Source organism: Lepidothrix coronata, unplaced genomic scaffold (assembly GCF_001604755.1).
Source record: "Lepidothrix coronata isolate B3197 unplaced genomic scaffold, Lepidothrix_coronata-1.0 Scaffold17, whole genome shotgun sequence".
Lineage (NCBI taxonomy): Eukaryota > Metazoa > Chordata > Aves > Passeriformes > Pipridae > Lepidothrix > Lepidothrix coronata.
Window position 1 is genome coordinate 8,195,179 of NW_016690197.1, and position 14,463 is coordinate 8,209,641.

The window sequence follows — 14,463 nt, forward strand, 5'->3', positions numbered from 1 at the left end:
TTCTTCCCCCCAACTTTTTTTCTTTTTTTTTTTAAACCTTTTTTTTTTCTTTTCCAAACCACCTCTAGAAAGTGTTCCCTTTTTTTTTTTCTTTTTTCTTCTCTCTTCCTTCTTTCCTTTCCTCTCCTTTTTACTCTACTCTCCTTCCCCTAATCTTTTGCCTATTCTGATTTCACTCTTGCTTTTTACCTTCAGCAAGTCATCTCAGGAAGGTTTCCCTTTCTCTTTTCTCTTAAACTGCTGTGGAAGATTGTAATTTGAATAGTATGATCATTTTTCTGTTAGGAGGATTGGTATAAGTAGTTATGTGCTTTAGCCTTTGATGATGAAGAAAGTATGAAAAAGAGAAGACTGAGGTGAGCAGCAGGTCCCAAAGGGCCTTACTTGCCAGCTGCTTCAGAGCACAGGGCAGTTCAGAACAACTTTCTAGGGAAGTTGTACGTGGTTGCTAATGCTAAGCCAGGATCAAAAGCTGGTGGAGTTATAGCCAAGACTGTCTATTTTATATTTTGTCTGGCAGTATTTGCTAGCCCAGACTTGAGAGTTGGTGCTTTCATAGTACTCTGCTATCAGAAGGGGCTGCGCAGACCCTCCCTTTGGATGCTGTAGCTCCCTTGCTGTTAGTTCCTGATGCCAGAAATCCACCCACGAGTCATCCAGGGGCCAGAGTTTCCATATTCTGCACTTGACTAAGATTTCATAGTGCTGCTCTTTCTCCCTGTAAATTTACAAACCAAATACCACGAGGTGAGGTTTCATAGCTTGTAGCAAGGATGCTTGTAGCAACCTCCCTTATCTCCTCCATTGTGAACAACCCCCAGAGACACACGCATGCCAATTTGTAAGTGGAGCGGACAGTCCTTCAGGGACTGCAGCTTGTTTCCATCATGGAGAGCAGGTCTTTGAGAGGAAGTCTATGACTGCCCTGAAGAGCACTAAAACACAAAAACCTGGACACTACTTCAATCTTGGTTCAGCAGGGTGGAGTCACTCTGTCAGGAAGGGTTCGCAGAGAGCCTTTACTTTGCAAATGCAAGTACAAATAGTGAGCCATTTTTTTCAGCATTGATTTTGCTGTTTCCAGTTTTCTGGGTGCAAAGGAGAGGAATGGACTGTGCATCCAAATGAGGTGATCTCAAACTACAGAAGTCCTCTTTCTGCAGCAGCATGTGCTATGGAATGTCTGCAAATTTTGAGTGCTTCCTGGAAGGATGATTGCTCTGCGAATCAACACCTTATTTTCAGCGTGGGGTGGGAGAGGGAAGCTCTTGCTGCTGTGCTTACTGATGCAGTGTGGAATGATGACACTTGCCACAGTTGTGCAGCCTAGCCAGGTTTTGGGAGACACTTGCAGCCCTCAGGAAAACTAGTAAACTTCTTAGCTAAGCTCCCTGTCCCCCACTGCAGGTGACTTTGCCACATTAGCAAGTTCCCATTGAACGAACCCTTTGTGATAAAATGGTCAGAAGTGAGATCCTGAGAGGACTGAGCAGCTTCCATCATCTCTTGAGCTAACACCACCCCCAGCACTGCCTGCAGCTCTCCTCTCCCCTCCCACCCTCTCCCTCTTCTGCAGGGCATAATTTTTTACCTCTTTCTTGAGAATGTAGGGCCAGACAAAGTGTTAACACATTTTTTTGACAAATTATTAGATGGTGGATGGTTGTTTCATCTGCACTTTTGTGCTGGGAAAAAGACAACAGGAGTAAGGAAAAGGATGAATTGAAAGAAAACTGAAATTAGTCTATGGTTTAGGTATGTGGGGCTTTTTTCTGTGCAAGGTTAGTGTTGATTTCTGTCACTTCAATACTGACTCAAGACAAGTCCATACTTTCCTTAGGGCAGCTGAGTTTGGTTTTACTACTGAATCTTGTTCACTGCCTGTTTTCCCTGCACACAAAGACAGAGAACCCAACATTCCTCCTTGGGGCTTTACTGACCACTGGGCTGGTAGAGCAGGTGGAAAATGACTATCCCACACTTTTATGCCAGTGTCCAAAGCGGTGTTGTCTAAGCAAGCCTGTCTAAGTGGATTCCTTCTGGCCTGGCTGATCAGTTGTATGGGTCTAGGATTCTTGGTCAGGAGCAAATACTTGTCTTCCTTGCTGGGCATGGGGCACAGGGAAGGGACTCCAGGAAGGGTGAGAGCATGCCTCCTTTGCCTCCTGTGGTGGCAGGGCTGCTGCAGAGCAGCGAACAGCCCCTAAACACAAGGCTGCTGCACAACACTGACTGTGGCTGGCATTGCAGGGCTCAGATCAGGAGAAGCCTGGCTGTGCCTGCAGAGCATGTCTTCTGTTGCACACATGCATAGTGCTAACAGTAGCAGCGGTTGCTTCCTGAACTCTCAGGGCCAGAGATATTACTTGTTCCTGGGAGTCCTCTATATGGTAAGAGGAAGGTCTACAGAAAGCAGGGCTCCACCTTCAGGGTTATAAGTAAATGGTAAAAATTCCCAGGCACTGTAAAAATGCCTGGGACTCTTAGCCACCTCTTTCAGAAACAGGAAATCACAGGGGATTTCCTCCCTCTGGGAGAAGTTCCCTGCCCACACCTGCATTTACTTGTATTGTGTTTGCAGGGAAAGAGAAAACTGCTCCTGGGTTTCTATGGACAGTTCCTAAAGACTCTATCATCAGCAAAAGCAGGAAAAAAATAGAAGGGCAAGGTGTTTCCTCCTATGGGCACTAGAAGACCTACTGAGATATCACTGTCCACCTTTGCCCACCTAGCCTTTTGCTGAGCTGAGATTGCCTCTTTCTCTCTCTTTCAGAGCTCCACCGCCACGAGAGCATCCAGGAGAAGAATGTGAAAGAAGCCAAAACCAAGTGCAGAACCATTGCATCCCTGCTGACAGATGCACCCAACCCCCACTCCAAGGGGGTGCTGATGTTTAAGAAGCGCAGGCAGAGGGCTAAGAAGTATACATTGGTAAGCTTTGGGAGTGTCGACGAAGACCGCTCCTACGAGGAGGAAGACGGAGTTTTTCCAACTAGTGAGTCTGAATTTGATGAGGAAGGTTTCTCTGATGCCCGAAGCCTAACTAACCACTCAGACTGGGACAACACTTACCTAGACATTGAGAAGTCCAAGTCTGACACTGAACAGAAGGAAGAGAAGCAAAAAGGTTTGAGTGAAGCCTCAGGTAAAGGAGCACGATTGTTTGAGCAGCAGAGGGAACGGGCTGGGAAGTACACAGTTGAGAAAGCTCCAGGGCAGAAGAGCCCCCAGCTTGACCCAGCTGCCCAGCCAAAGCAGGGCACAGTGAACGGAGATATGCCTGTGCCAGAGGAGAAGGCAGACAGCATGCCCCTCAGCATCCACCTGGAAAGTGTGCAAGTGCCCAGTAAGCAGCCAGCCACCCTCCCTACTGAGATTCAGGCTGCTCCTAGCCCCACTTTCTTCCCACCTCCCCCAAGCACCCCCGACCCTTTCTCTGCAAGCTCAACAAGCATGTTCAACAGGTCTGCACGGCCCTTTACTCCTGGCTTTTCTGGCCAACGCCCAGCAACATCCTCTGTCATCTTTAGGCCATCTGCACCCAAAAAACCCAGTGAAAATCTGAGTGGGCAAAGCACAGTGGTTTCCCCTTTCTCATTTCCGGCTCCTGCCAACGCACCAGTGCCAACACACCGTGGTGCAGTCAGCTCCTCCACATCTCTGTATATCCCTGCACCAGGAAGGCCAACATCACCACTGGAGTCACAGCCAAAAGGAGGAAGTTCTCCAGAAACTAAGCCTTCTGCCAACACTGCTCGGACATCCACCACTTCTATCTTTCTGTCAACTCCCTCAAAGCCAGGAGGGGATGTGGCCTCTGCAGCATCCCAGCCACAAGTCCATGGAACAGCCTCTTCTTCTTTGTATATTAGTCCAGCACCATCACAGCACATGAGAAGCAGTTCCCCTGTGCCAAAGCAGCCTTCTCCTGCCATCACTCCAGCAATGCCACGACCTCCTTCAGAGCCCTTAACCTCCAGGGAGCAGAGGATTGCTGTGCCAGCTCCCCGCACAGGCATCCTGCAGGAGGCTCGACGGCGGGGCAACAAGAAACCCATGTTCAGTAAGATTGAGGAGAAGAAGAAGAATTCACCCAATCCTGAACTCCTGTCTCTGGTGCAGAACCTGGATGAGAAGCCGAAAGGTGACCACCCCGGGGCAGGCTTCGAGTCTGGGCCTGAGGAAGACTTCCTCAGCCTGGGTGCTGAGGCCTGCAACTTCATGCAGTCCTCGGGCCGTAAGTTCAAGACCCCACCTCCAGTGGCTCCTAAGCCAGATGCTGGACTGGTAAATGGGGCCCAGGACATGCCTCAGCTTAAAGGCAAGGGAGCAGAGCTTTTTGCCAAACGCCAGAGCCGCATGGACAAATATGTGGTGGAGACAACACCGAAGCCGGACCCCAAGCCCAGGACCCCCTCTCCTTCCCCTTCTCTACCTTCATCCTGGAAATATTCACCCAACATCCGGGCTCCCCCTCCAATAGCTTACAACCCAATGCATTCCCCTTTCTATCCCCTGGCAGCCAGCAAATCTCAGGCTAGCAAAGCAGAGAGCAAAGTGAAAAAGGCACCTGGCCAGAAATCAGGGATCAAGGTCATTGATATAATGCGCCACCAGCCCTATCAATTAAAGTCAGCCATGTTCTGTTTTGGGGATCCCCCAAGCCCCAGCACTCAGAATTCTGGTCAGCCAGCCCCGCAGGCTAGCTCATCCTTCATGGCAGCCAAGCAGGTGCCCGTGAAAACAGCCAAGACCCAGGAGATTCGTCGCTTCTCCACTCCGGCTCCCATGCCAGCCTCTAGCAGCCTGGCACCTACCGTGCTTATGCCCCGCTCAGCAACCACGCTGGATGAGCCATTGTGGAGAACAGAAATGGCCTCTTCTGCTCCTGTTACACCAGCACCCTTTAAGGTGGAGCTCAGCCAGTCCCCAAAACCATATCAGAGCTCCCCAGAGCCTGGTCAGGTGGGCCAGGGGCCTTCTCCAAATCCAGCCTCTGCCTCTCGGTTTCAGGTGGCCAGGCCCAAATTCTCAGCAGCAAGAACAGGGATGCAGGCCAATGTGTGGAGGCCAAGTTTTGGCCACCACTGAGGCAGGTACCCCTCCCATCCCATCTGTGGCCCCGCAGAGATAGTGCTTGTTTTGTCTTTCATGTCAGCTCAGTACATTGGGATGAGTGACACAAAATGAAGAAAAAAAACCAAACCAAATTACTCCCCTTCTGCACCACCCTCTCCCCCAACCTCCCCTTGGGTCTCAGGTGGGAAACTTCACGGAAAGGCTTACTGGCTGTGGCTATAGTAGGAGGAAGAATGTGGAGAAAGGGTACATGTGTGGTATACAGAGACTGGGAACTTGTACACAGCAGCAAAACCCACCTCTGGAGGGGATGAATGGCAGGGGTTGTATCACATGAGGACACACAGGAGGCAGTAGTTTTCCTTTCCCAAGCGCTTTGGAGTCACCCCTGAATGGAGGGAAACTGGGGGGCAACAGCTTTCCCAGAAGAAAGGGTGAGAGGTGGGATTACAGAACAGAAGTCCTACCTTTTCCGTTAGACTGCTCCTCTCTGAGCCTGTCAGTCTGTACACATGCACCTGTGTGCACACACATGTACACAGCAACACTCAGCAGGAAGTGAAAGTAAAAGCGGGGCTTCATCTTAGACACTTCTCCCAGACTTCCCTCTGGAAGGGCATGGGAAAGAAGGCAAGAGAGCAGAGTGAGCAGTGGTGTTTGCCCATGCACGTGTGGGCAGTGTGCCCTGTGCAGGAGAGTGGCCGTGTGTGCCCCATTCCTCCAGTCAGCAGGGCTGGGGGTAAAAGGGAGAGTTGTCCCAGCTGATACAAAATATGACTTAGGTCTGGAAGCAGTTTGCCAAAGAGGGCCTTTGAGTGGACTTGGTGGGGCTATCACCAGCTGTGGAAACAAACTGCAAAAGGAAGTATCAATTTCTGAGGATACACAAAATCAAAGCTAAGCTCAGGCAGTGGCTGGTTGGCACAAAGAAAGGCTCTGCAGCATTAGTCCCACTGGAACAGGATATGGATGCTGTAAGTACAAAGCTGGATTGCATGGGAGAAGGTACAGTTGACTTTAAAAGGAGGCAGGATCGAAAATGCATTTGCATATGATCTTTTTGTTTATTTAGGATGGAAGTGTGGCTAGATTAGAAATGGGTCATGACATAATACTTGCTGAAAACTTTGTGATGAGCTGGAAAACAGAGGCCCTTTACAGACATTCTCAGTATGGAAGTGGAGGTCAGGAAAACAGAAAGTCACAAGTAGAATTTCATACTAAATGATTTAGGTATCCTTGGGGTCTATTTGGTAAAAACTGAAGTGCTCTGAGAATCCCGAAAGATCTGCACTCACATACACATACAGAGCTCAGTTTGCTGGCGATACCGGGGAAAGAGTAATGGTTATTCCCTGAATGTCCCAGGCTAGCCTCTGACTTAATCTCTACACTAAAGGCATACAAGAAAAAAGCATTCCATTTCCCAAGGAAGAATTCAGCATATTAATAGGGACTGTGCATGTGTATGTGCATGTCATCTGTACTCTGGTTTATACACACCCCTGCCATTTACTTTCTGCCTGTGTTCCTCTTTTTCCACCAACCACTTTTTCAGTGTGATCCCACAAGTACACCAAGAAAGCACTGCTCCTGAAGCACTGGGGCCAAACACAGCAGATGCCCCAGCTGCAGGGAAGGGGCTTGCCACCTCTTCTTGGGTCAAGGTTGCTTAGCCTTTTGCTAAACCCTTAGGAATATGTATGGGAGGCAGAAAGAGTCTCATAGCCCCACTTGAGACAAGTGTCCATCTTGTCCACAAAACTCACTCCTCTCCTTCAAGCAGTAGCTGTTCTCTGACTGGACTGTGCACAAACTTTGGCTATACAAAACTGTAGGTTCTGGGGAGAAAAAAAGGAGTGCAAGTGGGGCTGATGCAGTCTATAAGCAGTGCAGCCAGTATGGTTTCACACTGTCTGAGCCAACCTTCCTCTGCACGGCCGGAGCTTATGATGTGTAGCTCTTTTCATGAAAGCTGAGTCTATACTTGGAGGCTCTAAAGTCCTTCTGTGTGAGCACCTTGAGATTTTTCATATGTGCTCTCCCATGAAGAAAAAGAAGGGTGGAGAACCTAGCTAGCAGCTCTAATCCTGGACAAGCTTGGGAGGGAGAGAATGAGAGAAAAGGAGAAGTAATACACAATCCTGCCTTTGAATCCTTCACTCTGGCCAGACTTGTTCTGCAGGCCTGTGTTTGCAGTGCACATTCCTGGGGGCCCTGAAACATAGGATGAGCGTGCTGGGGAGAGAGGAGGACAGCACTTACACTTGGCACACTATCAGCCATGGAAGAGGATCGTCAGAAAACCTTTGGGAACACCTTGAGTTAATGGACAAAGGTGTGGCTGAGTCAGAATAGGTGCTGCACCTGATTGTATGACACAGGAGCAGCCAAGCCGAATTGCTGAGGGGATTGTTTGTGTCCCTGGAAAGCTCCAGAGAGGACGTCTCAGGAGAAATCCTCACCACAGAGTTAATTCAGATCACCAGAATCCACTTAGCTCCAGTGAAGGAGAGCAGCCATGCTACAAAACTTACCTTGGATATTGCTTTCTCACTCATCCTGTACTGCATTGCATTGCCAGCATTTCTGGAAAAAACATCCTGAGTGCTAAAGTAAACTGAATATCTGTGTTTCTTCTCAAACATGGAAGAAGGAGTCTTCTATTTTATCTAGGAAAGATGTGGGAAGGAACTCAAGGACTAGCAGTGCTCCAAAAGCTTTGTCTCATCTCCTTGTGGAGTGTTGTCTGTCACTGGCTAGTGGTTTAAGCCACTAGCCTTAGACAGACAAGCCAGCCCAGGCTGAAAGCATTACTGAACTCAGGTGTAGAGAGAGGTTGTGTGGACCAGAGAAAGGGTGCTCAAGATAATTCTGCAGTGAAGAAGTAATCTCAGAAAGTCTGAATCTTACTCCAGTGTCCCTTTCCCTGAGGCCCCTAAAGTTAACTGCTCTCAGGGCCTGAGTGTCTCAGGAAATTCATTTTGCCACTGGAAAAATAGAGATGTCTGGCCTTAGTATGTAAGGGAGATTGCATGTGGTTAGTGTTTCAGTGATCCCACTCCAGCTTTCCGGGAGACAATGATACCTGCCAAGGCGTGATGGCCAAACGCTGCTCAGTGTTAGATGTCATGACCCAAGTGAGTGGAATAACTGCACTTACCCCATCATTTCTGATAATGTAATGGGCAGGAGATGAAAAAAAAGGTAGGTTTGATTGGAGAACGAATATTAAACATAAGAGGAAGAGAAAGAACCAGAAGGCTGGGAATCCTGCATTTTACTTACATCCTTGGTTCAAAGCTATGTTTAGAAGCAAATCCAAAGTAGTGTAATGGATCTCAGCCCTTTACAAACTTTTCTGGATCCTATGCTGACACAGAACATGATCTGCAGAAGCAGAGGGTGTTGCAGATGAGGCCTACACTGCTTGTGGTGTATTCCAAAGAAGGCCTGTAGCTGCAAGTAGGATGAGATGAGAAATAATACTGAGATGCATCTGTTAAGTTGTAAGGAAGAAACCTGAACTAGTGCTGGCTTTAAGCAGCTCTGCTAGTGTCTGCTCTTGAAAATATTGTGGCTAGCCTGTTAGAAAGGTCACAGGTGATATTACAAGGAATACTTTTGAAGCATATAAGCTTGTTTTGAGCCTCTCCAAATGTCTAATTCCTCAGCTGTTGAACAAGCACAGACAAACCCAGTTGTTTAACAAGTTTTATGTCCCACCTGCTAAGTTATAAGCTGCAGTGGTAGGCCAAACCTCAGTGTCCCCTTTGAAGATGTCTGCATGGGCTCTGATTTAAAACTGCCTATCATCCCTCCTCTCTATCATGCTGCAGGTTACACATTGCAGCTATGGCAGTTCTGGGGGTTTATCTTTGCTTCAGAAGTAACAGTCCTTTCCCTCTGAATTTATGGGAACACTTACCAGAGATAACCTCAAGATCCTGCAGCAGCTGAGAGGAAGAATCTCAGAAGAGACTGTGTGTGATGAGGAGTCACTGATCACCAGACACGAGCACAGTGCATGGCAAGATTGTCCCTTGTAAAGAATATGCTCCCTTTCTGCTATAATATCCAGCACCCCCTATCAGACCGTCTAGATCCTAGAAGAGACCCGTCAGTACTCTGAAAATGGGAGCCCTGCATTAGTGCTCTGTCTGGTGCAAGATGTGACCCCAGAAGACCAGAGCTGGCATCTTTGTTTATGGAAATCCTGTTTTTCCTTTTCTGTTTTGTCCTTTTTTTTTTCCAATCTAAAATCACTTTCTATTTGTTTGTGCAGAAAAATAAACTTGTGATATGCACTTTACAGGTGGTATTTTTTCACTTTCTTTGCTAGGCACCCAGGAGGAATTGCCATGTGTACAGCACATGTAGTTAGCACTATCATCAAATTCCTAAGGCCAAGAGAATATAAAGAGTCCAAAAAAGGATGGGATATCTCAGGGATAAAAACACCTAAGTTGGACTTAAAGCCCCTATACATTAAAAAAGCCCCATGCAAGCAAAAACTTAAGTGAGATCCAAAACTTTGGTACTACAGTCTATAAAATGCTCACTGACAGGGTGAAGAAATTCATGGCCCAGCCCGAGCTGGCTGCCCCATCACTGCCCCTCAGCCTGCTCTAACCTACCCTCTGCTTGTAAATCTGATATCAATGGAAGTTTGTCAGCTCTATTAAATCCAATTATAAACTTACATTGAATGATTCGACTTAATATTAACCAAAAGATCAGAAAAACAAAATCAGCCAGAAAATCAAACATATCCCACTGTATCCTCAGGCTCCAAGTCTAATCCTAGCGCTAACCTTAACTCAGTTCATGTTAATGTCTACTCAGTTTCTGGTTCCCAAGAGGTTTATTGTGTTCAGTTTAGGACAAGTGGTAGGAGGTCACCTTTTCCAGATGCATCTCACTCACAGACAGCAATTCCTGAGCACTGCAGAAGATGCTGGAATCAGCTGTAGGATTAGACTGCAGGCTCTGGACATTTGTCCAGCTATAATTTTGAGGATGTTTTTCAGATTAATTGCAAGGAGATGTTCCTTATGCAGTGGTCTGGAGATGAATCTTCAAATTATCCAGCATATTTCTGATTGACTTGCTGACAGGAAATTCAGGAAGGGGCAGCAATGTTTGCTGATGTCAGACTTGAGCTTCTGTCCAACCAGAAGAACAGCTCACAAAGAAATAAATCTGCAGATGCACAGGCTGCAGATTAGGACTGCATCTTGTTTTGCTTAATAAAGCTGACATAGTAGGATTATGACTCCAGATGGTTTGACACATTGCAGGACGGTTGCTGTACCCAGGGCTCTGATTAAATTCCCTATTAACCTCTACAACCTTCTCAAGTGAGAGTCATTTCCTCTCACAGCAGATCATGTCAGAAGGAGCCAGACAAACAGACTTTGAAAGATGGAACAAAAGCCTGCCAAGCCAAAGGATTACTAAGCACCTATGCGGCAGGCTAGGGATAAACTTGGCCTTCAGTATGCACCTCAGAGAGAAGTTTTAAAACCAGAAAATAGTAAGGGGATATCTAGTGGGGATATCTACTCCCAAACAATCATACCTGATGGAAGGAGAATGTCCAGCACTGAGCACAGCAGGGTAGTTATGTGGTATGTAGGAAAAATAAAGGGTATTCCCTGACAGTACAGACCTATAGCTTCAACGGCCACTAGATGTTGCCACTGTTCTTCTCTGAGTTACCTGGGGTTTTGGCATTTGCCTGATGTGGTGTTAAGTCTGGAGGGTTTAAAATCTTAGGAAATCCTTTCGTCCTAATCTATCCTCTTTTGACGTTTACATATGGTGTTGCTCAGTCCCACATACCAGAGGAGAAGGTCAGTCTCATACCAGGGAGTTTTGGCAGCAAAGGGCTTGCTGCAGCTTGCAGGGGATTCCTGGGTGGTAGCATGCGGGTCATGCAGGCAAACAGGCAGCCCAGCAAGTAACACACCATGGGCACGCCAGCTATTTCAACACACACTGCAGCTCTGTGATCAAATCCTACATATTTCCTCCCCAGACCTACATCTCATTGTGCATTAAGCTCACTTAGTGGCAACAGGGAGCCTGGCATTAACTGTTTCTCCTATTTTGGTGCTACAAAGTGCTGACAAGTCTTCCTGATGTCTGTGTAAAAGTGGAAGAGATTAAGCATATATTAAATATTTTAAAATAACAAATATGATATTTATTTGAAAATAATAATTAAAAAACCAACTGGGAAAAAAAGTGCCAAATCAAGGGTTGTGCAACATTTTTTCAGAACAGATTGAATCATTTTGAAATCTGCTGCTTATGAGTACCTTCAGCACAGATCAGTCCTGGGCAGCAGGGAAAAAGGGGATCAGGGAAAGGGTTTAATTCTCTGTCTTTAGAAAATTAAAGTGGTGAAGACTGATGCTGTTTGCCTGACTTACACGTGATCAAAATGTGCTCAGACAGCCCTGCTGATGACCACTGTCTGAACTACTGCTTGTGTCCATACAGCACAGTGTAACGAGGCAGATCTCATGCACTGCTCTTGAAATGATTTTGTAGACAGCAATGACTTGAAGCCAGACTTTTTGAAATTAGATGCAGAAGAATGCAGTGCAAAAATAAATTAATTTTGAAGAAATGTGCCAGAGAAGGTAAAGCTTTGTTCAGGCTGTTCCTAAGGCCACTTAAGCAAAGGGTATATTTGGAAAGAGGGAGGTGGTCACAGAGAGATACAGACAATTCCTTGTATGATTAAAAGCATCTCCCTGAAGTGCTGAAATGGCCTACAGGCAGCACACGTACTACCTCACTGGCATAAACGGAAATTCCATGTACTTAAGCAAAGATTGAATTTAGCCACCACACTCCAGGTAAGCCCCCCACCTCACCTCAGTGAAAACTACACCAGCTCATCAAGCAAGACGTGTAGTGATTTAAAGCCCTTAGCATTGAGTAGCATGTGTGTAAGATAACAGTAAGAAAACAAATACTTTCTTCTCTATGCTGAGTTCATTGCATTGCTTATGGCAGAGATAGCAGATTGATGCAATATTCCCAGTGCAAAAAGCCACAGAGCTGCTGAACCCAGCACCATGGCAGGACACAAGTGAAGTCTCTGCTAGACCCACAATTGATATTTCTAGACTAGTGAACTAGACATTCCTGTGTCTCAGGAGAAACTATGTCTAGAGAGGAGAAAAGGGCAGGACTTAGTTCTCAGCCTGGTAACTGAAAATGAAGACATTATTTGAAGGTAGAGTAGGAGGTAAGAGTCTTAGTTAAAGATGTGTCTTGGTGCATAAGTGTCAGACACAAGACTGCTTTATCCAAATCACCCTATAAATCCTGGTGCCATACTAATAGGATAAACACTCTCACATTCCTTCTAGGCTCAAGGCTCAGGCTCTGTGCAGCACACTCCAGATGCACTCTTATGTCCTGTGTCTCACCTGGTCTATGTACACGCAGATGAAAACAAACTCTGGAGGACTGGGGTTGCAAGGACAGAACAGGACTTCATAGAGCGCTGAATGAGGGTTATGGATCATCTTTCAAAATGGAGGAGGCCAAGGTCTCTTCAGAAATTGAGGCTGACAACAGTCACAGGGATAACAGCACTCAAAAACCTGGCTAAGAGACTGGTCTAAATCTTGGATTTTCCTACTGGAATTTCTGATGAGTCTGATGATTGGTCTAGGAACCAAAATACTACCCATCACCATGTAGGAAATAAAGAAATCTTCCCACGTGATCATTTCAGCTTCCAGGTACTATTTCTGAGCCCTGGATAAAGCTCCTGCCCTATATTCTCTACTCCCAGCTTACTTCCCTTCATATGCCTGCTCTATCTGTCTTGTTTCCAACTCCTTGCGCCCCCGGCCTACTTCTCACACAAGACCTTGACTAGGCACAGAAATGCTTTGTTCTCATCTGAGCACAGTTCCCATCACTCCTTGAAGCTGGACTTCAGAGTCCTCGGCCTTGCCCCTAACCCTGCTTGCCTCTTGCCCTTCAGGCTGGGGATCCACAGGGGACTCTTGTCCCCTGGAGTTGGCTCACCCTGAACTGCTGTCAGTGCCTTGTTCCTGGTCCTAATTGCAGGGCATGCCTGTTCCTATCCTGATTGACATCCTCGCACACCATGCTAGACATGCCTTCTCTTCACCTTGCTATTGCTTTTTATTAGTCTCTCTTGAGTTTCATAAGAGGGCTCACATCTGTTTCCTGCTCACTTCCAACTACCAGCCAGCCATGGGGCACTCTGCTCCCTTCCAGCCTGCTCAGCTCCTCTCTCTCTGCAGCTGCCTGGGGTGGAAGGAAGCAGAGGACCATCAGGTCATGTTTGTGGCAGGGAAGAGCAACCACATACTTCCCTGCTACATCATCTTTTGGAGCTACAAAAGATTTATCTCAAAATCCAGTAGGTTTCCACATGATATTCAGCTGGCACAAACTGTTCCCTAAGGTATAATTTGTGCTCAGAAGGGCACAGGAGATGACTGGAGAAATAATACAGCAGCTATAAATTGGTCTGAAAACAGCTGCTGGAAGCAAGTAGAGAGGATGTAGAGTTTAGCATCAATCTAGTTACTGCAAGAAGATGCCATATAATTGTATCTGCATTTCTCAGCTTCTCACCTGATAATATAAATCACATTAATTTCTTAAATCATTATCAAAATGTATCTAGAAACTTCTTTAAATTAAGAGGTGTCTGTAACTCATGCCTTTTGGAAAGGAGAGGCAAAGGGCTGCTGATTTTAAACAATACATCAGCATATTGTGTCTGTTCTCACTATGTCACCCCACATGCCATCATCTTATGACAGGCAGTGTCTCCCTTAAAGAGTAGGGTTTAGAACACAGGGAACTTGAATAGGAAAGCAGCATCTCAAAGAGCACAACTGCATGTCACAGCAAGGACTGCGCACTCCGGCCAAATGCCCAGCATGGTGCTAAACCAATCTCAGAGAGAGAATGTGGACAAAAGGTATTCCTCCTTGTACAACCTGCAGTTAGCAGGGCTTGGCCAACACTAAGAGACCTGCTCCTGCATGGCCTCCTGCACTTGTGCAGAGTGGGTGTGATGTTCGGACAGATGGTCAGTTGTGATGGTAGCATTTGACACCCTCCAGCTCTGTGCAGATGTAAATGCCTTCACTAGGCCTGAAGCTCTGTGACGGTGCCCAGAGCAGTGGGTATTTACAGTTCAATTGTGCTATCCCCTGCACCTGTTTTACACTGGCACTGTTCCAGGGATTTACTCCCCAATCACCAGCACGGGAGTGTGAGGGCAGGATCCGTGCTGGACATCATTCCGGTGTATCAGCTGGGCTCAGTGAAGGACGCAGCGCTCTTTTGGATAGTGGAAAGCTTACATCATGC

At 46.8% G+C, this 14,463-nt stretch overlaps 1 protein-coding gene across 1 annotated transcript in view; it reads left to right on the forward strand.

Moving 5' to 3' along the window:
- Positions 1 to 9,391, forward strand: part of SYNPO2L (synaptopodin 2 like) — a 38,350-nt gene extending 28,959 nt beyond the window's left edge. The window contains exon 4 of the mRNA XM_017807064.1: positions 2,774 to 9,391. Within this exon, the coding sequence (XP_017662553.1) occupies positions 2,774 to 5,091 (2,318 nt within the window). The 3' untranslated portion in view covers positions 5,092 to 9,391. The remainder of the gene's footprint in view (positions 1 to 2,773) is intronic.
- Positions 9,392 to 14,463: the final 5,072 nt, after the last annotated feature.